Source organism: Channa argus, chromosome 4 (assembly GCF_033026475.1).
Source record: "Channa argus isolate prfri chromosome 4, Channa argus male v1.0, whole genome shotgun sequence".
In the NCBI taxonomy this organism is placed as follows: Eukaryota; Metazoa; Chordata; class Actinopteri; order Anabantiformes; family Channidae; genus Channa; species Channa argus.
The window spans coordinates 19,642,731-19,667,020 of NC_090200.1; the positions used below are offsets into that span (position 1 = coordinate 19,642,731).

General features: G+C 38.7%; 2 protein-coding genes across 5 annotated transcripts; one reads left to right on the forward strand and one right to left on the reverse strand.

The window, feature by feature from the left end:
• The first annotated feature begins 1,135 nt into the window (after nt 1-1,135).
• irf7 (interferon regulatory factor 7) lies at nt 1,136-5,382 on the forward strand. Of its 2 annotated transcripts, XM_067499855.1 has the most exons (10): nt 1,136-1,293; nt 1,587-1,740; nt 2,419-2,590; nt 2,680-2,780; nt 2,915-2,966; nt 3,081-3,197; nt 3,326-3,528; nt 4,116-4,317; nt 4,452-4,567; nt 4,662-5,382. In XM_067499855.1, the coding sequence occupies exons 1-10, from the start codon at nt 1,286-1,288 to the stop codon at nt 4,848-4,850; spliced, it is 1,314 nt and encodes a 437-aa protein (XP_067355956.1). In that variant the 5' UTR covers nt 1,136-1,285; the 3' UTR covers nt 4,851-5,382. The 2 variants fall into 2 exon arrangements, with proteins under 2 accessions (XP_067355956.1, XP_067355955.1); XM_067499854.1 differs by lacking the exon at nt 1,136-1,293 and having other exon boundaries at nt 1,573-1,740.
• Nucleotides 3,968-20,910, reverse strand: phrf1 (PHD and ring finger domains 1). Of its 3 annotated transcripts, XM_067499851.1 has the most exons (20): nt 20,861-20,910; nt 19,617-19,723; nt 17,670-17,802; nt 17,344-17,493; nt 16,843-17,027; nt 16,599-16,682; nt 16,337-16,470; nt 16,125-16,216; nt 15,170-15,348; nt 14,715-14,847; nt 14,465-14,589; nt 14,111-14,304; nt 13,607-13,729; nt 13,152-13,306; nt 10,069-11,938; nt 8,748-9,922; nt 8,524-8,600; nt 7,950-8,075; nt 7,684-7,815; nt 3,968-7,548 (listed from the first exon to the last, which is right to left on the reverse strand). In XM_067499851.1, the coding sequence occupies exons 3-20, from the start codon at nt 17,755-17,757 to the stop codon at nt 7,384-7,386; spliced, it is 5,187 nt and encodes a 1,728-aa protein (XP_067355952.1). In that variant the 5' UTR covers nt 17,758-17,802; nt 19,617-19,723; nt 20,861-20,910; the 3' UTR covers nt 3,968-7,383. The 3 variants fall into 3 exon arrangements, with proteins under 3 accessions (XP_067355952.1, XP_067355954.1, XP_067355951.1); XM_067499853.1 differs by lacking the exons at nt 19,617-19,723; nt 20,861-20,910 and adding an exon at nt 18,543-18,652 and having other exon boundaries at nt 7,684-7,812; XM_067499850.1 differs by lacking the exons at nt 19,617-19,723; nt 20,861-20,910 and adding an exon at nt 18,543-18,652.
• Between the last annotated feature and the right edge of the window lie 3,380 nt (nt 20,911-24,290).

The following is a 24,290-nucleotide window of genomic DNA, read 5'->3' on the forward strand; positions in this document are numbered from 1 at the left end:
CAAGTAATAAACAAAATGACCCAAAAAGGATTCAAAACTATCCCAAAAAGACAAAACAAACAAACAAACAAACAAAAAACACAGAAAAAGCAGACACAAAGTTGCCTGGAAGAACAAAAAACAACAACAACCCCCATAATAGTAACGAAATGAGTGGTTGCATGTACACATCTCTGACTGGGGCCGTTCTGTTTGGAGTTTAGATGTTGTGTTCAGTTTCCTCCTGCAGTCCATAGACATGCATGTTAGGAAAATCTGTGACTCTACATTACAAGATGTGAAGGGTTAGGGTTAGGGTGACTGTGGTGCAGGAGGTAGAGCAGTCGTCCACCAATCCCAGGGTTTTTCTTTCAAGGACATTGATTCTGCTCATAAGTGCAGACCATTTACCATTTAAGCTTTGTTTTCACTGACAGAGAATGGCTGCTGATTAAGGGATGTCGTCATCGGTGGCATCAATGAACGATTAGGGTCAAGCATTAAGGGAGCGTGGGGTCTTTTACCTGCCTGAGCCCACGGGCCCCAATTTCTTAAAATCGTAAAATTCAAATTTGTAAACGAGCACCTTGCATTTTATGAATGAAATAAATGTTAAACATTAATTATTACTTATTTTAAACATTAATAATGTTTTATTTAGAAGGTGTGACAGCTGTATATTTTATAGAAGCTACAAATCCCTTACCACATTTACTTTAGAAATAGTGCTCCAGCTACAGATAAAATGGTGTTTTAACAATGCAAGCTTACACAAAGGAGATGACATCACTGTGTAATGAAAACCACGTAAAATACAGGAGGGAGGGTAACATTATAATAGGACACAGTATGGTCTTATTGGCCTCTGTAATGTTAATGCTAAATCTAATTCATGACGCAGTGCGTAAATGGGCGCAAACTATTTGGAGTGGACGTTTTCTAGGATGATGAAATGCTAAACGATGTGATGAGGCAAGAGATTCCGACTTTCAGTTTCTCTCATAATCTAAGAAGGAAATAAATAGTTTCCACTTTATCGTCCAACCCACAAATACCCCCACCTGGACTGCACCTGGGTGTGTTCAATTTATCAACCGTCAGCACCTCAACTGCGCGATTAATGCAAGACGCCATTTGCATGGGCAAAGCGTCTTACATGAATCAAATGCACCCTTTTGCCTGTGAGAAGGAGGAGGCACCAAAACCTCACATGATGTCAGTGGGGGTGGATTGGATATAAATGCTGCATGACTTTTCAGGAGAACAAGTCCGACAACTCTAAAGAAAGAGGGACATCTACTCAAAAATGCAAAGGTAGGAAAAACACAAAAAGACGAGGATTCCTCTTCTTTCTCGCACATCTGCAAGATCGTCACTATGTTTTTGTTAAGTTTAGTAGCTTCGCTAAACATCCATTGAGGTAATTTTGTTTAATGTAAAAAAAATCTATAATATAACGAGAATTTCTAGTCGATAAGGCATGTTGCTTGAGCACTTTAATAGTTAGGATACAGTTTGCTGCCTTCCTCTCTTCCGTCTTTCTGAATTGCCAGACAGTGTGTTGACTTGGCTGACTGTAGCCTTTCACTGCTCATGTTTCCTCTCAGCTCTCCGAAGCCTCAGTTTGCCAGCTGGCTCATAGAGCAGGTCAAGACCGGCCAGTACCCGGGCCTGTGCTATGTGGGCCAAAACAAGTTCAGAGTCCCATGGAAACACAACTCCAGGAAGGACTGCAATGATGAAGACAGTAAAATATTCCGGGTAGGTTTAGTCGCGTCTTGTCACTCCCATACATACATATCTGGACCAGGGTGATTAGATAAAGTGTTGATGACTTTGTTGACATCAGTCTGAGGCAATTGTAATAACACTGTAATTACAAAACGAGTGCATCTGAGTTTACAGTGATGAAAGTTGTGCTATAAGCAGTCTTCACAGACTGGTTCTGCAGAAAAAGTTAGGGGCTGCTTATCATTTATTCGTTTTTATTATTGTCACACTGCACTTGTAAGGCAGCACACACAGGGATGCCAGGGGCAAATATAGCATTGCAGCACCAGTGGTGGCCTTTTCACTTTCCTTAAGTCAAAGTAAAATCAAATTAGCAATGATGACAGTTTAAATTGTTAAAATGGTAAAGTAAAATAAAGGCAAATCAGTTCCTATATTGAAGGAAGTGCTATTCGATTTAGTGTGACAGCAGGTTCCTTCATTTCTGTGGAAAATGATGCAGGTGAAGATGAATCTGACAGTCATATAAGTAAAATCTGTAAAGTTACCTGGAATGTAATGGAATAAAAAGTGCAATATTTTCATATCACATTTACAGCAGGAGAAATAGAAAGCCTTGCTAAATGTACATTTCCAGTACGTAAATATATTTAATTTCCACCTGTGGGTAATACAGAAACTGTCAAATCTCCTGTCTTTGGTCCACAGTCATGGGCAGTGGCAAGTGGTAAAATTAAGGAGTTCCCCAATGACAAGGCCAGGTGGAAAACCAACTTCCGCTGCGCTCTCAACAACCTCTCTGAGCGCTTCAAGATGATAAAGGATAATTCCAAGAATTCTGATGACCCTCATAAAATCTATGAGATCGTCAACACTGAGCGTAAGACGATACTTACGCCAGACATTCTATTGTGGAGCCATTTTGAGGTTAAATGCAAATTAACATTGGTTACCTGTAATTATTTGCAGACAACAACGAAGAACTGCCAACGCAAGACTCCCAGGAGGATTTTGCCATGATTTCAGATATCTACAGCTCCCCCACAGAATACCTCCCCACAGGAAATGAGGTGAGTTTCACTTCTTGTTGAAGCTAATTTGTTTAGTGTTGGTCAGTTTGTCCTGATTTGTTTTTTCGTAATTTACTTGGGACTGCTTCTCACTGCCTTTATATAACAACTATGCTTCCCACCCTTTCAAACAGAACAATCTACTTAACAATTTCATGGCCTTAGATCTTGGAAACCATCCAACAGGTACAGTTTCTTATGCAAAGAAAAATATTGTCATATAAGTTAATCATTTTCTGTCCATTGGTTTGTGTTTGTAATTTAAGTTAAAGGTGATGCAATCGGGTTTGTTTTTGACAGAGGAGCAACCATGGACAGAAACCTATGCCCAGCCCATTCCAGTTGTCCCTGGAAACTATCTTGCTGCAGATGAGGACTACTCACAGCTTTTACCAGATCAGCCGTCTTACTGTGAGGGTAGGTTCACCACCATAAAGTAAAGATTCCTGTAGTGAAATTGAATGCTTTGAGAGCAAAGGACGTCCAAATGATTATCTGGGAAGAAGTGATTTATATGATGTTGTTCTGTGTTTTTGTTTTTAAAGTAAACCCTCCACCAGTCCTCAGCTCACCACTGCAGCCATCTATATATGAGCTAGACATCTCCATCCACTACAGGAAAAGAGAAATGTTAAATGTCAGAGTTACAACGGGTCGTCTCCAGCTCCACTATCAGCACGAGGTTCCTGGGCTCAACGCGCATCATCTCTGCTTCCCCTCCACTGGTGGCCTGCTGGACCACAAACAGGTAGAGCTTACGTCATTGTCGTGCTGTGTATAATAAACATGCGTATTATTTTTTATCACATCTCAGAGCCAATGTTCCCGCTGTTAACTTGCACAAAAACACAAGGGGTAACACAGACACAACCCACGTGTGTTTATACACTCGAGTGTTTCCAAAGGCTTTGAAAGAAATACGTTGAATGCTTTTCATGCTTCTGCACATGCACAAAAACAAAAAATACACCATAGCAGAACTAGTGGTCAAAGTTCAGAGGTAAGTCCATGTGTATAAGACTTACCAGTCAAATTTCTTTTCTTCTAAAACAGGGCTGTAAAACCCTTTCATTTGGCTCCCCTTTGAGTATGATCTCATTGGTTTAGTGTTAAAGCAAGAGCTTCTCCTGAGCCTCCCTTTTTTTCAAAGTGGAACAAAACACAACAAAAAACAAACTTAAACCAAGTTCATGGAAAAAAAATCTGTTTATTCATATAAATCTTTTATTAACTATTATAATGCATTCAAAATAACATCTCTTAATGTTTCCTTTAAGTTTTTATACAGTATGAAGTTTCATGTCTTTTTCTAATCACAACCCTTTTATACCTCAGATTGATTACACCAACCGCATCCTAAACAGCATACAGAAAGGTCTACTCCTGGAGGTTCGAGATACTGGTATCTATGCATTGAGGCAAGACAGATGCCATGTGTTTGCCAGCACCAGTGATCCGAGTTTGGCTCATCCAGACCCTAAAACACTGCCTCAAAACATGTTAGTGCAGCTCCTCAGCTTTGAGAAGTATGTAAATGGTAGGTGTAGATCTTGTGTTTCTCATTTATGAGAACAAAATGTCTTCCTATTTACAGTATTAATACTGCTAGATTTTGTTTTACCCCAGCATAAAGTTCTTGTTTTTTGAACATTGTAAAATAAATCATTTCAGAACTAAAACAGTTTAAGGAGAACAATGGTGCCTCCCCTGAGTACACCATTAACATGTGCTTTGGAGAGAAATTTCCTGATGGAAAACCTCTGGAGAAGAAACTTATTGTTGTCAAGGTAACCCCATTTCCTATTTTATCCTGAGCATTGTTTCAAAGACACAGAGGAATTTTTAAGGTGCTGTAACATTACTGTCCCTTTGTCCCTGTAGGTGGTACCTTTGATCTGTCAACACTTCCATGAGATGGCCCAAATGGAGGGGGCCTCATCTCTTCACAGCGCCAACGTCAGCCTACAGATCTCACACAACAGCCTCTATGATCTTATTAATTCTGTCTTTAGCCTGCCAACATCTGAAGAGCCAGCACGGGCAGCTGCAGCTTTCTTTCATCACATGTGAAATTTGATCTCGCCCTCACCTCACTTTTTATGTATATGTAGCCGGTCCACTAATGTGTTTAATGTCTTACAGTAAGTAAAGCAGGACTAAACTATCAACTGGAATTCCACCCTCCTGCTTGGACTCATCTCCTGTTGACTTCATCTTCACATTAGTCACAAACCACTGACAAAAATCTGACCTTTTAAGCACTACACAAGCAGAAATGCATCTCTCAACAATAGGAGTGTCTGCCTTAAGAAACCTTTATGCAATTATTGTAAATGTCAAATTAATTTATGGTTCAACATTATTTATGTAATAACCAAATGTTGTCTATAATTGTGGTAAATGCATTCTAACATGTAATGTTTTTTGCTTACTGATCACAAAAAAAGAGTTTGGATGTGTCTAATCTCATAATGTGTCATACAACCAACTGCAAACCTAAGAGTTTGGTAACCATTTTTATACTTAGTCATCTTGCACTTTTTATATTGATAAAACTGACGTAGAATTTACTTGGATTCCAAATAAACTGTTTAAACTTGAAGGTCCTCTCAATTTGTTACTAATGTATGAACTTCAATGCATGATCAAGTATTATTTTGCAACCCACTGCCATAGCTCTAAATGATAAGGACTTTTTCTTTTTCTGAAGCTTAATTTTTGTAGGCAACAACCCAAAAACATCTTATTTTATTAAAAATAGCCCGAGAGGCTGCCTTTGTTGTTGGTGACTCAGTATAAAAAGGGCATGTAGCAACACCTGTACTCCTAGTGATAGGTGTGAACACTTCAAATACCAAATCTGTAAAAATATACAAACTACAACAGGACAGATAATCAGTGACGTTATTGTGTTTCCACCCTGGGCTGTTTGATTAAGTTAATGCATGATAAGTCCAACACATTCAGATAAACGTGATTTTAAAATGCTGTCACACTGCTTCCTTGGCCTTTTAAAAATTAGGTGCCGTAGCAAAGGACAATTAAAGAAAATCCACACATGTAATGAGTTTTTACAGCAGGCAAAATAACCAACACAGAAAAAAAAAACATAGTGAACTAGCAGATTCCAGCTTTTGATAAACATTTTTTTTCAAAGAAAGCAATGCGTAATACAGAGTAACACCGAGGTAAGACTTAAGCTAAACACTCAGACAAAGTCAGTGTCAAGTTGTAATGAAATACTGCAGAAGCTTTTAGTCAAAACTAAAAAAATATCTTTTAATGTTCCCAATTAAGAAAATGCTGTGGCTTATAAGATGTTCCATGGAGTTTCTAATGTATTGACAGTAAACTGATCTAAAGCATGAGGCTATGTCAGGACAATTTACTTAATATTTAACTATAAACCCTAAAATGTTTCTAGGTAAAATATTTGTGAAAATGAAAACACTGGACTGGAGTTATACTTAGATATTATTCATTTTACAAAATTAATGGATGATACAACCCAGCTACTGAAACGCAATGTTTGTACTAGAACTCTTTTCATTCTAAGGAAATATCTCCTATACCTTCTGTGGCACAGTAGTGTTCACCGTTCGAAAACATGTCTATCAACAAATACAAATACAAACAAATCTCTCGTTTATTCCAGGAAATGACGCATTTTTTTATTATCACTAGTTTGGCACAAAAGTATTGCCTCATTCTGTAAATAATGTTTTTTCTACACGTCACAATGCTAAGAAGTAGTTTCCTGAACATAAGAAAGAAAATATGCCTAATAAGAAGAGTGACTCCTTAATTAATTTGCAACTAATGAGCCAGAATATACCTGCGGTATGCTGGACTAGATTTAGTTCATTAAACATGGATATTCCAAATATGGAAGACAAACAGAGGCAACACATAAACCAATCAACTCTAAAAAAATCTAACTATTTGTCAATTGTTTGCAACAGGCAACACAGATGACAGGGACATATAAGTGGATATATCAAATCTATAATATTTACAAGCAAATCTAAAATTGTTTAATTATTCTGACAGGTTTTCTACAAAAAATGCATAACAGTGTCTTACCCAAATGTCAACTTCCTATTATGCATACTTTTAAACCACTTCTTATCCAACAAAATGAGTTATTACTGATAAATACCCTGTCCCTCCCATAACAAAAGCATGCAAATAAAAGAAGTTGCACCCTCGCAGTGATATCCCTGTGGAACAAGCTTCCTGATTTATCACGCCATAGGAATCTCTTTGAGATTTGCCTCTTCAAGGCACTACCTCAAAGAGTTCCAAGAAGTGTTTGAGCTGTACTACACAAAAAGACCAGTTCTTGACAGTGAGAGTCCACACACAAGACCCCTAGAGGTGCAGCTCAATTGATCAATGCAAAACTTGTCCTCAAAACGTTAGAAAGCTTGTCGTCATGAAAAAAATATTCCATCTTGAACATATAAGCAGATTTTAGTCAACGTTCAAATTGAGAGTATCAGAGAGTCTTTGAGATATGTCACAACATAAAACTGTAGAACATATACTGTAAATGAGTGTTTGCAGTGGATGTGGCTGTTCTTGCTTGTAGTTCACAACCTCCTCATGAGCTGTCAGAGGTTTTAATGGTCTTAGTCTTTACCTCTGGTGCCTTATTTATGTCCTCTCCTTTCCTGTGTTTCCTAGCATGTTTGTATTTGTCCACATATGCCTTGACCAGATTGCCCACCTTCACTGGATTGATCTCACCACTCTTGCTGTGGCAAACCTGACAACAATAACATAAAATAATTACAGACAAAATTCTAAAGAAAAACCCATTTTGAGGTTCTTACTCAAAAGCTCATTAGGTTTCAAGTTGCTGGTCATTCTTTCATCCATCTCTGCAAACATTAGTACCCACCTTTTGGACAGCCTTACGTAGGATCTCTTTGTATTCATCCTTGTTGATGTCCCTTCTCTGGTAGAAAGGCTTGATAGCTAGCTTCACCTCTTCTATAGCTCTCTCCTGCATGTGCAGCTTTTTCAAATACTGCTGACAGGAGTAAAACATCACACACATCTCAAATTTCACAACCAATTTTCATGCATTTCTTTAAAATCAAAAGGAGTTATGGCTACTTCAAATATTGAAAATAACAAAAAAACAAACAAAAAAAAACTATTCACCCTGTCTTTCCTCGACAAATCCCCTTCCTCTGCCTCTCCATGCCCAGTGGTCGATAAACCATCAATTTTAGAGGAACTGCGAACAGCACCCTTCTTGGAGGGGTCACTGACAGCTCCAGCAATGTCCTGTGAAACTCAGTAGATGTTACATGGAGAATAAGCAAATTACTAGACAAAAACATTACAGGCATTCATCTTAAGAGATGTCAACTAACTGGCTCCTCGGTCTGTTAATTAAATGTGAAAATATTAGGATACAGATCATTATAAATGCAAATTATTATTTGGCTAATAACTAAAAAATTATTTTAATGCATTTTATATAGATGTATACAGTATATTAGATTTCGAATGTAAAGTTTGAATACAGTGAAAGCTTAGACAACAGAAATTGTACTCAGAGTTTGGCTTTTACTTTCATTTACTCGAAAATAGCCCAGTTTCAGTTTCTACCAAATAACCTTTTATACACTTGTTTCTTCTAGGTTAACATTGCCACCCTCTGGCCCTTATTCAAATTGTATGCTTGATCATGCATTTCTAAAAGTATATGATGCAAGAAACTCAGTCCTACCTGATTGAATGTCTGAACTGCTGAAGAAGGTCTCCGGAGTCCTTCCTGTTTTAGCTTCAGTTTATACAAAGCCACCTCTGTGTACCAAAGAATTCAGAAAATAGCTGAATACCACATTCAAGAGTATTTGTTGTCGTCTCCTTTAATAATCTAAAAATTGCTAGCCAACAGGATCACTTGACTTTAATATTACTGATGAGGAACAATCGATCACTATCACTTACTGCTTGGACATTTCTCTGTTTGAGGCCCCTCAGGCTCCTTTATGTTCCAGGTAACCCTTTTCACTTGAGACTTGGATTTGGCTCCCACAGCATCTGTTAGCGGCTCTCTTTCACTCTTCCCCTCCTCTACTTCTTTCTCCAATTGGACAGATGCACCAATTCCCTCTGTGTCTTCAGACTTCACGTATGCCAGATTATCAAGCATGACATCGACACAGAAGTCATCATCAGAGTCTGAGGGCTGATGAACTTCTTGCTTTACAGTCAACACATCATTGGTTGGTTGTTCTGCTGATGCCATCAACCCTTTAACAGGTGTAATTAATGTAGAACACAAGGTGAGAGGGGCTAAGTGGCTAAGTTCTGGAGAACCTGGCTCGGATTTGATTGGGGTGATTTCAAAAGTCTCACTCTTGATTTGACACATCACAGTCTCGATGGAATCTTCTTTGATTCCCTCCTCGTCTATTTGTTTGGTTAAAGAAGATGCATCGATTTCTTCTTTGTTAAACGGTGTAGTTACAGAAGAATCCTCAAACATATCAAACGATATTTGTTTTTCTTTTTTTATTTCTTTTACAATTTCCATCTCTTGTGTTGTTCCTGCTGCTGTGGCCTGGTTGTCCGTTCTCAGGTTTTTGTCTTCCTTTAGAACTCTAGAGGTGGATGGAGAGGAAGACTGCTTTTTCGCTTTGGCAAATGATTCCTCCTTCTGGGAGTTTTGAAATTTATCCTTCTCATTTCTCTTCTCCGGTAACTGCTTTGTATCTTTAGAGGACGAAACACAGGGCCGTGAAGTTTTCTTTAAACCTCTGGATGACCCATCATCTTTCTTCTTCTCTCTAGAACTTGATCTAGATCTATGTTTATTCTTGTCTTTAAATTGTGACTCAAACTTGTCTCTAGAGAAAGATGGTTGTTGTAGTTGAGTGGGATCTTTCCTCCTTTCCCTGGATCTGGACCGCGATTTTGAAGTAGATCGACCACGTTTTCGATCTTTTGATCGAGAGCTGGACCTGGAACGTGATCTCGACTGAGACTCTGAGCGAGACCTAACACATCTGTCCTTTGACACTTTCTCACAGTCTCTCTCTTTGCCATAAATTCTCTCCTTGCTCTTTTGTTTATGCTTCTTCCTCCTTGAAAACTCTCTGCTGCTAGAGCTAGAACCAGACCTTAAAACAAAAATCAGCAATTACATGCAAACCCTAAACTGAAAATAAACTCTTAACAGTCATATTTGATCTTGGACAATTGATCTCATTGTATTATGTCCAAGATCAATTTATTGGACATGATACACAGATTGTTACATACTTACCTTGATCGTCTCTTGTCTTTTGATCGTGACCGGGACCACTGTCTCTTTCTGCGAGTCCTATCGGGAGAATTAGACTGAGAACTTCCTGAAGTTGAGCGCACATTCCTCCTTTCTCTAGACCTTGACCTCCTGAAAATCCTTTTTCTTTCACTTTCCTTTTCTTTCTGCCTCTCTCCCTGGCCTGAGGTACGATGGTTCCCTTTTCTGCCCCTCTCTGTGTCTGAACTACTAGAGCGTTTATCCTTCAAGGTTTTGGAGGTTTTTTTCTTAAGGAGCAAATCCATTGATGGGGACTTTGAACACAATACTGAATCGGATTTGGGTTCTGCTTTTTGTTTCTTCTTTGTGTGAGCAGAATTAGAGGATTTACAGTTAAGGGGAGCAGCACTGGAAGTTCCAACACTCTGTCCACTTTCCTCTTCAAGAGCATCTTTGTCAATTATTAAAACTTCCAGGTCTTGAGGAGCAGGTATTGTGGTGTCATCAGTCTCTGAATTCATATAATCTTTCATGTTGTGCCAACCTCTTTCATCTTCTTTTGCTTCATCTAAATCTCGTTCTTTCTTAACTTTAGTTTCAATTGTTTCTGTTTGTTTCTCTACCTTAATTTCTAATCTTGATCCTTTTTCAAGTTTAATAAATTCCTCTGTGCATCTGACCTCATGTGATACAGTTTCCCGAGCACTGTCTCTCTTTGGTTCTTCCTGCGAGACCTTCACCTCCTGTCTCTCAGTTTTCACCTGATCCAGGTCCAGATTACTTTTCAGTAACCTGTCGTTTTCTAAACTAGGTGCTTTTCCCTCATGAGTGCCATGTTGGGAGCTGCTATCCAGACTTGAGCTTTCAACTTCACCATCTGAACTGCTTGAGTCTGACAAAGTGGGATTAAAGGGATCATAAATATTATTACTTTCATGTTCTTTACTGACCAGTGTCCGTGATGCAAGTAGCATTTGTTTATCCTTGCGTAACTGTCTTTTTCTTGCCTCATCTTCCCTTTCTCTCCAGTGTTCTTGCATGCTGCCTCCACTTGCTGCAAATGATGGGGTGCTCAGCCGCCTTGACTGCCAGGAGTTCCCACTGGAGTTAATGCGGAAGCTGACAGCTGACGAAGATGAGGAATAACGCGGTTGACTGGCAGAAGAACCAGCAGTGGAGGAAGAGGAGAACGAGTTGGAGAAGCCTGATGAGGAGCCTGCCCCATCAGACCTATGAGGCTGCCCGCCAGCTGTGCCCTTCTGCTGGTCTACACTTTGCTTCCTACTCTTGTCCCCAGCAAGGTTGTTTATGCCGGTTTCAGGCATGCTGTAACCACTACTACTAGTAGAAGAATTACTACCTCTTCTCCTACTACTAATAATTGGATTACTGCTACTTTGATTAGTGTGATCATTTGTGAAATTGCAATTCTCCCTTTTAATTTTTGGTATTTTAGGAAGCACTGAGACATCTACCCACATGGGCTTTGTAGGTGCTTTAAGTTGGGACTGTGGTGAAGCTTTGCTTTTGGAACTGGAATCTGGAGCTGGATGGGTGGATGAGAAGGTGCCTTCCTGAGAGGGTCTGCTGCCATTTGTTCCCGTATGACCTGGAAAAGGCGCGGGTCTGGTTAAACAAGGTGGCTGCAAAGTTGAATGAACTCTGGGTGGTAAACCAGAATGCGGAGGTGGTTGGTTGTGACTAGCTGGACAGGACAGGAAGGGAGGGGAGCGAAAAGTGCTCTGTGGCAAAAGTCCATTGGTGAAGCTATGTGAGAATCCAGGTAGATCTCCATTGTCTTGAAAAGACAGGGAGCTGTCTCCTAAGTTAGGTGATATTTCTGGGTTGATCTGGGTGCTTGCATCTCCTGAGCAACTGCTTTTGCTGCTACCTGGATTTAATGCAGAAGTCACCACATATTAAAAGACACCTACACACAACAATAAGAAAATACAAAAACTATAAGTTATGGTCTTCACTTAGCACATTATACTGATTTACACAGATAACAGCATTTATTCAGGACACCCACAGTTGGGAATAGCGAGAAAATTAGAACTGCAGTGAATGGCTTAGTCAGTCATAGTCTGCTGAGAATTAATGAGAAATAAGTCACTGCCCATTCAGCAGGGCTGGCGCATCTATAAGGCAAACTCTTTAGGCAGTTCTTTAGGGAACTGCCTAAAGAACCACTTCGGAAGTGGCGGCAAAATCTTTAACTCTTCAAAAACTATAACAATTACTGTATCATTCAGCTACAGCAACTGCTCACCTCAGTGCTTCCTAAACAGTCATTTGTTTGTGGCAGCCCACCACAATGTTATCATTAACCACCATATATACATTTTTAAGTTCTTCTTTTACTATTTAATCCGGTAAAATCATATTTGACTTAAGACAAATAAGATTTTACACTGACATGTCTGAACAGCTGATGCTGTGAAACAACCGTGCCACTTCCAGAAATTGAACTCTTCAAATGACTTATGAGCAAACTTGTAAGGAAGCTAAGCTTAGGTTAGTATACAGAAGGGTTGTGAGGTTAGCATGCAGTACATATCTGTTAGTCCATATAAATTAGTAGTGCATGTGGATAATGTCTTTAACTCAAATGCACCTAGTCTAGAAGCAGCCAGCAAAATTACTAATGCTTAATTATAACTTGGCGTGTGTGGGCATGCACCGGTGCAAAACAACTTGAGCATATTTTGTGTGTTTTACACAACGGGGAAAAGGGTGTAGTTATAGAAGTGATCAACATTGGTATTATATACAATTTGTTTATGCTTATGGCTAATTGGCCTTTTGTGTGTTGCTGCCAGTATGATGTGTGGCAAAATCAAAGGATGGTATTTGTTTTTCTTTTGAGGGTTGTTTTTCTTCTAGAGCAAAAGAAGTGCATGCATCTGCTTTGCCAGTCCAACTGACAGCAATTTGAAGTTGCTTGGTAAAAGCTAGACTTAATGTAAATAGCTTTGAATCGCAATAATTATTTTTCCCAGAAAAGGCAAAGTCGCATTTACAACCACACAGCTGCTACACAAATGAATATCACTGTACATAATGTTATATTAAAACATTCCACACACACACACAACACTTACTTGGCTTTGTAGCTTTAAGGGACCCATCCCGATTTATGACAATGTCCGAGCTGTCCATCAACAGGATACTCTGTTCTGAGAGGATGCTGCCCAGCAGGTCAGGCACAGGAGTCACGTCCACAACACCTCCTGACTGGGGGATACCCATACCCCTCCTGGTATACCAGAGCAAATGTTTCCTGATTTTCTAAATATTGCTACAACACATTGATTACAAAACACTCGAAAAACTACATCTCAAAGTGAAAGGATATCACAGTTGAATATTCACCTTTTCACTTATCTTTACTTAAGCTGGCTGTGTCTATATTAGCCAGTTTGTAGCATTATGACTAGGCCTGGGAGATGAAAAACCTTGGTGCAATAAATGCATTTTTTGCACAAATTCAGAGATTATCATTTTAGAAACTTCTCAATACAAGACCATGTACATCAACACAAAGAGGCAATGTTACCTTGAGAGACCTGCAGTTACTGGTCGTGCTACAGGCTGGTGAGAGCGAAGCGCAGAGCGAGAGATCCCTCGCCTCTTGGCCTCCAACAACGATGTAACGTGGGCCTGCTGTTCATCCTCATCACTAAACAAATAAGTAATCACATAATTTTTCTTTATAACTAATACCTTATATGCTCTACCACATACAATTTGAACACAACAACACACTGAGACATACACCTGGACAGCGCACACATGCTATATCACTATCATCAATTTATGTATAGATGGATAATGATTATGACAAGCCAAACTATTCAAATATTTTTAAACAGGATATGCCATTGTAAGTAAGGCCTAATTTAATAGTTTTTCTTTTGTTTGTTTGATTTATTCAACAATATGCTTTGCACACACTGCTCTAAAAGAAGTGAAAAGATATGTCAAAAAAAGGGAGAGCATTTTGTATTAGATGGTTAGTAAAAACTAGTAGGGAGTTCACAATAAGAGAAAATCATCTTACCGATCCACGAATGGATCCAGGTCAAATGGATCTCCATAGATGGAGAGGGATGCAGCACCTATGTCAGCACGCATGTTGCTTAGCGTGTGTTCCGAAGGTCGATATACCGTAGGAAGCGAAGAGCTCTTCTTGTCTTTTACAATTCCAAGATTATTAGCAATCCGGCTTCGAGGAGAGGCTGTCTTTTTCACCATCTGGTGGGGAAAAAGTGGAGATACAGCTCAAGTACAAAGAAACTGACTTATAACTTTAAGACTAACAACTTATGGTTCCCTTTTAGTGCGTGGTACTTGTAGTGAAATGTCTAAAACAAAATAGCTTATGACCCAAGATCAATGTGGATGGCAAGCTTACCTGCTTTTTTCTGGATTTTGTCCTCCTCCCTTTCCGTTTCCTCCTCCTGACTCCAGTGCTTGAGGTTTTACCTGTTGTTCCCTTAGCAGCAGAGGACTTCTTTCGTTTAGTGTGTCTGCGTTTTCCTATTCAAAACACAAGTAATTTCTCATTATAAATGCATCATTATTAAATTCTTCTACTAAATCTGACCATACTGGTGATGGTCACCAGTATGTTATGCTAATGGCTGTTCTATGTGGCTACTTACTGGTCTTGCGCCTGTGGCCAGATGGGACAAGAGGTGCAAAATGCCGCATATAGACAGCTGTGTTGAGCCCAGCAACAACAGCATTAATAGTTTCATCCAGCCAAGTGGACTGCATAAGATATGTGGGAGCCAACTGGTATGGAAAAGTTTTATTAGTCTAGTGGTTCATTTTCAAAAACTCAAACACATGCTGTGCTATAACACACGCTTTTCAGTCACCAGTCAAAAAAAACACAGATGACAGAAACACATGCCTTTGTTTCTGCCAATAGTATTTCGTAACTCCTTTATCCAAACAGGCTAATTAACAAGTCATAACTGTTACAAGTAAACTGCACAACAACAAACTTTGTAAAAGATGAAGACATTGCTGCAAGGTGCAAACGTGTACACATTTACAGTGGAAGTGAGTTAGAAAAAAAGCCAAGACAGAAGCATCAAGTCTCATGCCAAACCTGTGATGTGCGTGCCTGTGTGATGCGATGTCGGTTGACATTCGCTCGAACTCTCTCGCTCTGCTGAGTTCGGGCAATAGCTCTAGTGGGACCAGCAGCACGGGGCTGAGAGCCACTGGTGACAGAACGGACAGTAGAAGGTAGGCTTTCTGCATCAATAAATTCCTCTGCTACACCCCCTGAGTGAGAAGATTTACATGTCTATCTTGAGTGTTTTTTTTCCATTATAATCAAAGTTAAATGCATAAAGTGCAGATCTACAATGAAAATTATGACACCATTTTAGATAAACCACACATCAAAGTATGTAAATGATTACACATTAGATATTTTAGCAAAATATTGATATATATGTATATGTATACACACACACACTCAACTCACAAAAGGGCATGTTCGACTTTTGGGTAAAATTTCAGAATGTACCTAAAATGGACTATAACCTTTACAGGTGAATTAATTTGACTTTCTCTAAGCTTTTGAATGCACACGTCCAACTTTACAGTGTTTCAATATTTGCATAACATGCTGTTCTCTGAATCGACCACTAAATGTTGTGGTTCAATGACAATTTGATTTAAACAGTCCTCTTTACCATGCTGTTCACAATTTAACGTCATAAGACCAAGACGACACCTAACAATTTACAAATTATTGAGACATTGACACTTTTTGTTGTAGTATGCCCACCACTGTTAGCTTTTTATCGACAAATTGTTTTAGATGAAGAAATTATCATTAAGTGCTTCTACTTAAATGTCCTACTTTTATGATATCATCTTGGTCTGAACTTTTCACATTTTCCATTAATTTCTCCCGAAAGTCGAATACCCCTAATGCATTTAAAACATAGCAAACAAGATTTTGTCTATCCCTATCTGTACAGTGTTCATACAACAACGTTTGATCACATATGAATCTAGGAAAGCAAACAACATAAAGGTTTAGGGTTTACTTGAGCGTCGGTTGCTGGCTTCACACTGAGGGCAGAACCATTCTTCAACAGGAACAGAGTCCAGAGGTGGGGTGAGGCACTCCATGTGATACCTATAGAACAAAAAGGCAATAAAATACTGTATCTGACAACAGGTTTTGTTAGTGAAAAACAGACAAACACTAACTTCTACCAAACAACTGTTTTATTTAGTTGAACAGAATCAATCTTACCCAGCATCACAGGCATCACAGAGCAAAAGGCGGTCCTCACGATCACTGCCTCCACACACCTCACAGCTTGTCTGCTCCAGGTCGACGTCTACAGTTTCCTCTTGGCCTTCCTTCACTGGCTTTTGTACCGTGATCTGAATAAACAGCAATCACAAAAGTCACACATGAGCACTTTATTCAAATAATATAAATATATAAAGTTATAATTGATAAAATTAATAAATATTAAAGCAGGTTTACTACTGAAGGCCAAAACACTCACCATTTTCTTCACTTTGCTTCCATAACATTTCCTTAGGTATATGCTGTTGAAGGAATTACGGTCTACAGGACAGGAATTTGCATTCTAAATGGCAATGATCAAAAACACAAGAATTAGGCCATTCAATCTTCTCTATCATGGGTGTTTTTAACACAAAACATACATTGATAAACTAAAAGTTTAAAAGATGTTCCATAACAGAGTGCTTTCTTTCCGGGTTCATACATAAATAAGTCAGACCCACCTTTGCCCATTCAAGGATGCAGTCGAGACAGAAGTAGTGCTCACAGTTCTCTGGTGTTGCGACAGGCTGGCTGCTGAATGAGTTAAGACAGATGGGACACTTTTCTGAGTCCTCATCTGAGCTCAACTCTGCAAGGTCGACAGAAGTTCCCGCAAAGGCTCCATCCCCTGGCTTAGTATTCTCATCTGGTAAAAGTGGGTAGAGATCTACTGTCTACATACTATACATACTAGATTTATATTACTTTAAATACAACACTGCAGCACAGCATAACTTGTTGTGTACAATCACCTATTTACATATCACACACCTAGTGTGTAGTTGATCATGGAACCCTTTTTTGTTAAGCTGCAAATTATTGCACAGATTGAATAAAATTAAAAACATTTAGAAATTTTGAAACATAAAAAATAATTATGAAAAAAATTAAAGGATATTAAAAAAAACATAGACTACGCCCTCTCTTGACAATAACATTAATTGCCCAATATTCACACCTACCATCCTCTTCACTCCATTGTTCATCATCTTCTCTTTCCTCCTCCTCCTCCTCATCATCATCACCCTCTCCATCTTGGGGATCCTCCCCTTCCTCCTCACCACTGTCAGATTCTCCTTCCTCAGAGTCCTTTTCAACATCATCTGAGTCATCTAGGAGCAAAAGTAACTTTACAGCTAATACAACTGAACTGTATAGGGTTTAAAAGCTTTTATGCAATCTTGATATTGTACTATAATGGAAGTGAATACAGCTTGATGAAGAATAAAAAAAATCTATTTATCAGACAGGGATTGTAAAAATAAAAAACACATAGCAAATAAACTACCTGAGATTGCCCACAGCGCAGCTCTTTTTCCTTTGTTGTGGGACGTACTGCGGTTGATCAGCTCATCTTGGCTGTCATCATCCTCCATGGCCGATCTTTGGAAACAGCCAAACAATTTACCTGACTGTGTTCTCTGAAGTAAGAAAAGAATTGCAGGAATTATTTACAAAGTAAAAATGTGTGGCTTTTCCTTGTGTGCTGATTTTCTGATTGTGATATAACTAGGATTAACGCAATATTCCAGAACACAGGTACAATGCAAGATGAGCAGAAGGAACAGTAAGTGTCATCATTCATGTAGTAAATAAAAAAAACGTGCAGGCAAATGAAGCGAAGCGTCCGTAGTTGACTCCCTGACCACGAGTGACATTTAAGAGCCCGTCGGTAGGTGAATGACACTGAAGCAGTTATTTTAATGGACTGAAATGTGTAACTTATTTTTTATTGCAGGCGAACAAGAAATGTTAACGTTATGTTAGCTAGCTAGCAGCAACCTGCATAATATGCTAAAGCTAAATTTGTAAACAATGAAGAGAATTCAGAATCCCCAAAGTGTCTACTGTGTTTCTCACAAAATATAAACGTGCATAAAAACGTGTCTCCACATTATAGACCCATTTTCTGGCAAGAATATAGCAACAACCTGTAACACCATTCCTGCTGAACAAATTGCACTAGCTAACATTAACGCTAGCTTAGTGTAGCAGCGTTAGCTAGCCACAGAATAGCTAAATTTAGCGAGCATCAACCATAATCTCGTTCGGTCTCTGCAAGCAAACCGTTCATTATATTTGCGCATTTGCACAAATATTCAATTTATTCCGCGTAACGACAAAATCTTGTTCGAGCACTGATTTTAAAAACCAAGCCTACCCTCTTCAATAGTCTGGGGTGTGTTTAGAGTAATTTGAAGTCTCCACAGTTGTTGAGTGACAACACCGGCTGGCTAGACACGGAAATTGCCGAGTGTACACGAGGCTGACGTTAGCATCCGAGTCGCACTTTCCGATTCATTAGTTAAGCGAAACCTGACAAACAGCAAAACAAATTGGTAGAAAAACAAAACTTAATCGAAAAACAACGAAAACAAATGATGACTACTCGCACTCAAATTAAGCCATGTGCTAAGCCCCAGAAGAGTAAAAAAAGATGAATCTGATAATACATAAACTGAATACTCGACCAACTCTGGATAAAACTCTGGCAGACTTAAAACGAAAAGCAAAAGACAAAACAATTGCACTGTCTTTTAAAATGTGACAGTTGTGACCGTTTAGGGAAAGAAAAACTAGAGGAACAGCAAGCACAAAAAACAGAAGAAATATGGCCATGCAACTAATAGTAACCTGGTTGTAAAAACAGAGTTGGTTTAATACAGAGTAAATGCCAGTGGGCCTTAAAAAGCAGAAGGCTAGGTTCACATCAAACAGCATCTATAGGCTGGCATACCTGTCATATGTGACCACAAGGTATTTATACAAAGAATCATCTCCCTCAGAAAACATTGTCTCAACAGTGTTGAGACATTGCAGATGAATGCAGGAACAAAGGCTTTATATCAAAATCAGATTCATCGTCTTAAGAAAAATTCAATGCAGACAGCTCGCAATGAGCACAAAAGAGCATACAAGACGATACAGGAAAAAAACTTCAGTATTTAGACAAGACCAAATCTTATTTCATTATATTAGATAATGCAAAAGCTATGGAGGTGCACAACCTGAAAAAGTGTGCTCAATGAGATTACTCTGCGGCTCCAAAAGGCACCCAAGGCTGAACAGGAGAGGATAAAATCATAAATAAATGAATGAATTGTGAAAATACTTTATTTAGGTTGTTTTTAATCCAAATGGTTGTGCTCACGCGCGTGTGTGTAACAGTAGTTCAATGACATACATATATAGTGGTTCCTTTCCTCATCAGTGACGTAATCTGTTGTCAACTCACCTGAAAACATTTTTCTGGAAAAGGTAGAGGTCAGACAGATCCTGGTCAAAGTGTCATTGTCGCCCTGAGTGGCCAATAAACACACTGTACTCCTTCTCTATGGCAACCTGAACCCCAAACAAAAAACAGTATATTTCAATTAATTTTGGTCTCCGTTTATTCATTTTTGATTTTAAAAACATCTTTTTGGTTGCAGTATTTTTTTTTATTGCAGTACCAAATGTTTTCTTTTAAATCAGTTTTGTTTGATTTTGCTGTTGTTGATTTCATTTCGTGCACATCTAAGACAAAATAACCCCCATAAGAATTTAAAGAGGCATAATTTGAAACAATTTTGAGTTTGCATTTTTACAGACATCCGTAAATAGCAGAAGGCCCCATACTTTACGCATCAGCAGGTGCAGAGACACCAAGTCCCCACCTCTCCTAAACAGAGTACCCTAGCAAGTCTTTATTTATACTAGCTTGAAACATTTTAAGATTATTAAGTATTAAGTTTAAGATATGAATAAAACAAAAAATATATAGTAATTAATTTATGTACCCAGGTCTTGTGCCAGATTCATTGAAATACCACAAATACAATTTGAAGTGCATATGCTACTAAGATACTACAGAGGTTTACTTTTTCTCGCATTTAAAGAAAACCCAGTTGGTATCATTGTTAATGTATTAAATCCAATTCTCTTTCACTCAATCTATGGGCATGCAATGAAAGTTAACATTGTATAACACTAGAATAATGTTATTTAATATTTTAGGGTAATTTTGTTAATATTTAGTAAGATACTTGAATGCAGGGACGTAACTTGCTGTTTATTTTAATTTTGTTGTTGCTTTTTTTTCTCCCCACTACTGCAATCAGTTCAATAATCGGCTACTGTCGCCCCCTCGTGGCAATGCAAACTTGACAAAATCAGCTGTTACATAATACATACTAACCCTGGCTTCAGTTAATGCTTTGGAGTTGTGTACGTCTTGGCAATTAATAATTCGTCAAGGTTTATTCAAAGGTTGGTCAGAGAACACCACATAGGTCCCACGTTAAAATGGGGTTCAACTGAATGTGTGTATATCTAAAATCCAGATGTTGTCCTCATAGTAAAACTGCAGCGTTCATATCTAGGGTATACTTAAATTCCGTGAGATTCCTATTATTAAACATGTTACATAATCCTAAATTCGCACTCTGTATAAATATTTGACTGTTCATCATCATCATCATCATCATCATCCTCCTCTACCTCTCCTCGTCACCATCAGATCAGCCTGTCATGCTGCATCCTTGGTACGTGCTCAGCCACACTCCTCTCATGGCAACACTGTACACAAGTAAGCCGAGTTCAACCACTTTGCACTGTAGGGGTAGGGACGCCCTTAGTCAAAACTGATACACGCACACTCATTCCACCTCCAATCGCAGCTGTCGCATTGCGTGGCGTCTATTTGAGGATAAAGAAATCTCTGTTGCATTGATGTTTGCGATAAATAATCGGGCAAGGCAGGAAACTGTTAACACGCAAATGGTTCATTCCTAATGTACGACGTGCAAAACTGAACGCGCCGCACCCCAACTATAACTCTAAAACCCAACTTAACATGACGGCCTTGTTCAGCCTGCCTCCCGGATGTTTCTATTGGTCAATTATCCATGATGGGTGGGCCTTTTATTCCCAATACGCTTGACCATTGCATGCTCACGAAGTCAGTTTACTTTTTATTTGCATAACCAGGTCGGGTTGCAGATGCAGAGTGGGCAGGGTAGGGGTAGTGCAAGTGATCTGAACTTATGCGACGGTGTAAGCTGTATTATATTCTTAAATGCACCCAACTTTAATAATGCGCTGTGATTTCTTTTAGAGGAAAAAACAAGCTGGATGCTCGGATATATGGCAGACCGGGCCCTATCAGCGGAAATGAAAGATATTGTCCTTTAAAATTATTCCCAAAGAAAACTTGAGACTGGTAAGAAGCTCCCTTTATCTGCCGCGATTCCCTATTTGCTCTATATGGTGTGGATGAATAAGCAATATCCAGTTTGTCGTTAGATGTATTTTTACTCTAGCCTAACTTTTTAAACAGTTGTCATTTATAATTGTTGGTTATTTTGGAACTTTAGCAGAATCCAAATGTAAAGCATGTATATTTAACGCAGTCCGTACATAGTGGACTGGAAGCTGTCATTTTTTATTCTGTATTGTATGTTTATCACAGAGTTGGTCAGTGCTAGGGTCGTTAAAACAGTCTATACATTTGTCCCGTGTACATTAACGTTAAATAACAATGTTTTTCAAATAGAAGGGATGTCATCAGAAGACCCACTGACCTTCCCAATTCGTGTTATGTTTTCTGATTTATTAATGTTTTAATCCACAGCCTGTGTCTGTGTTGTTCCACAGATTTGTGCTGCCAGTGTAATATTTGAGATCTAAAAGCAGGTAAGCCACTGACTAACGCACATTGTGCCAGTTGTCAGATCCACTGTGCGTGTGACAGCGGCTAACCTGGTTTTGGGAATGCCTCTCGTTTTTTTTTTGTTTTTTTTTTTGACTTCGCCAAGACCAACCCCAGCTGGACCTGGCAAATGCCTATCTACAAGCAGCCCTCGATCGGGACATGTGCACATTACTGGGACAGACCTGTTCAACATTAATATGCTTCCAGTTAATGTACTGTAGCCTACTTCCTCCTATGTTCACATACTGTACCTTGTGTAGTAGCTTTTGCATTTCTTCCTATGGAGCAGGCCCTCTCTCATGCCAGTCAAGACGTTTGGTGAGTGTTCCATTTTATGTATTATCTGTGTGTCTTAGGAAAGTTAATCATCCTTATAATCACCAGTTTCCAGTTCGAGGTCAGGGGCCCTCCAGGGGTTCTCAAAAGAGTTTCTAGTGGCACCTCCATAAAAAAAAAAAGTTTCGAAAACAAAATTGATTAAAATAATATTTTTCCACCCATTTAAAGGGCAGTTTTCCAGTTATTTACTATGACGTGCAATAAACTCATGATGCATAGTAAATAGGAAAATCCAAATAAAACTCCATCCACTCATCAGGTAATGTAGATGTTTGTAAAAAGTAGCCATGAAGTGAGAAGTAAAGTTTCTATTCAAATCATTTGTAGTATTGTGTTTTTTTTAACCATGTAATGCATTTCAGTGATGATGTTTCGTTCCCATTGGTGCATAATGACTCATTGTGACACAGAGGAATAGATAAGTGCAGTATGTCAGACTCATTAACTTATGGCCCCATTCATCATCACGCAGATATGTGGACGTGCAGATGCTCACTCTCACTCACAACGTTCTTTTCCAGACACTGACTGCCTGTTATAATTATGCAATATTCAGTTTTCATCTAAAAGCGTTTAAACATTTAGCCTTGTGATCCCTTTCTTACATTCACCAAAAACCTTTGAAAGTAGGAGTTCATGTGGGCTGCTGTTTATGTGTAAAAATAATGACTTCAGTGTTGTTTCCAGATACATCATTATAATCTGTTAATATCCCATTTATGAGATTGAAGTACTTAAGATACGAAGTCGATGAGATTGCATGCATTTTAACTTGGAATGTGCAGTGGGTTAGCTGGGGGGGATCACAACATAGGCATAAATAAAACTAAATATTTGATGTCTGCTATTATCCAACAACATTTCCCTCCAGAATTTTCAATTTGTAAGCAATGAAAACAGGTTTAATTTTATTTTGAGTCTGTGCATGTTGTGTCCCTCCTGTCCACAGGTAGGCATCAGTGTTGCACGGTTGCCAGGGTTGTCCAGACAGTGAGAACTAAACCAGGATTTGAAGCTTATCTAACCCCTGCCAAGCCAGACGGCTTTAAATCTTCTCAGTATTATCCACTTCTACATAATTAATCATAATATCTAAATTGTCTGTTTCACGTACTTCTCCATAATTCCAAACACGTGGTAAGAAACTAACACTGGCACAAAGCGGAAACTATCGATTAAAAATATTCTATTTTTAAGATTCATTGAAAAAGTGTTGACTTAATCATATGTAATGGAGTATTTATAGAAATCCACAAGGTTTCAGTCGGGGGTTAGCCAGAGTACTAGAGAAGTTTACTTTGAGTCACTCAGTGTGTGACAGCCAGCATGTTTACTCTACAGAGTAAACAAACAGGAAAGGCGTGGATGATAAAAATGTTGTGCAGAAGGCTAAAGTTGTGCAGTTTTTATCATACAATATTTTTATCACTAATTACAATATGAAATGAGTCCCTTTGTTGTCAGTAATAAAAAGAGATGTCATATATCAAATAAGGGAACATAAAACTACGTAAAAGGTAAATTTACAACTAGACAGATGCTAGTCAGGCTTCTCAATGTCTGCAGTGCTCAGTGTAGTGACATGTCTTGTAAATATACTGTGTTACATCACTCATAAAAACAGCAGATGTGTTGTAAGGATGTCTGTCTCACACCCATCTGCATCCAAAGATGTGAACATTAACTTCATAAGCGTCTAGATAATATTGTGCTGCACCATTGCACCACAAGCAATGTGGGAAGAATGCATGTTCGAGTACTTATCAAACTGTGTATTAATAATTAATTTCACATTGCAGCTTCATGCAATCGTGAGTGCACACTCTGGTGTATGTTAATTATTTAGACAATTAGATTGGGAAATTACATTACCTGATC

Excerpts from the sequence above, each read along its gene's own strand:
- irf7 (XM_067499854.1), top strand. The coding sequence starts at position 1,573 with ATGTTTCCTCTCAGCTCTCCGAAGCCTCAGTTTGCCAGCTGGCTCATA. Across the intron at positions 3,529-4,115 it reads GCCTGCTGGACCACAAACAG|ATTGATTACACCAACCGCAT; the intron begins GTAGAGCTTACG and ends TTTATACCTCAG. Across the intron at positions 4,568-4,661 it reads AGAAACTTATTGTTGTCAAG|GTGGTACCTTTGATCTGTCA; the intron begins GTAACCCCATTT and ends TTGTCCCTGTAG.
- phrf1 (XM_067499851.1), bottom strand. The coding sequence starts at position 17,757 with ATGGAGGATGATGACAGCCAAGATGAGCTGATCAACCGCAGTACGTCC. Across the intron at positions 15,349-16,124 it reads AGCCAGCAACCGACGCTCAA|GGGGTGTAGCAGAGGAATTT; the intron begins GTAAACCCTAAA and ends CTTCTCACTCAG. Across the intron at positions 9,923-10,068 it reads AAAGACAAGAGACGATCAAG|GTCTGGTTCTAGCTCTAGCA; the intron begins GTAAGTATGTAA and ends TTTTGTTTTAAG.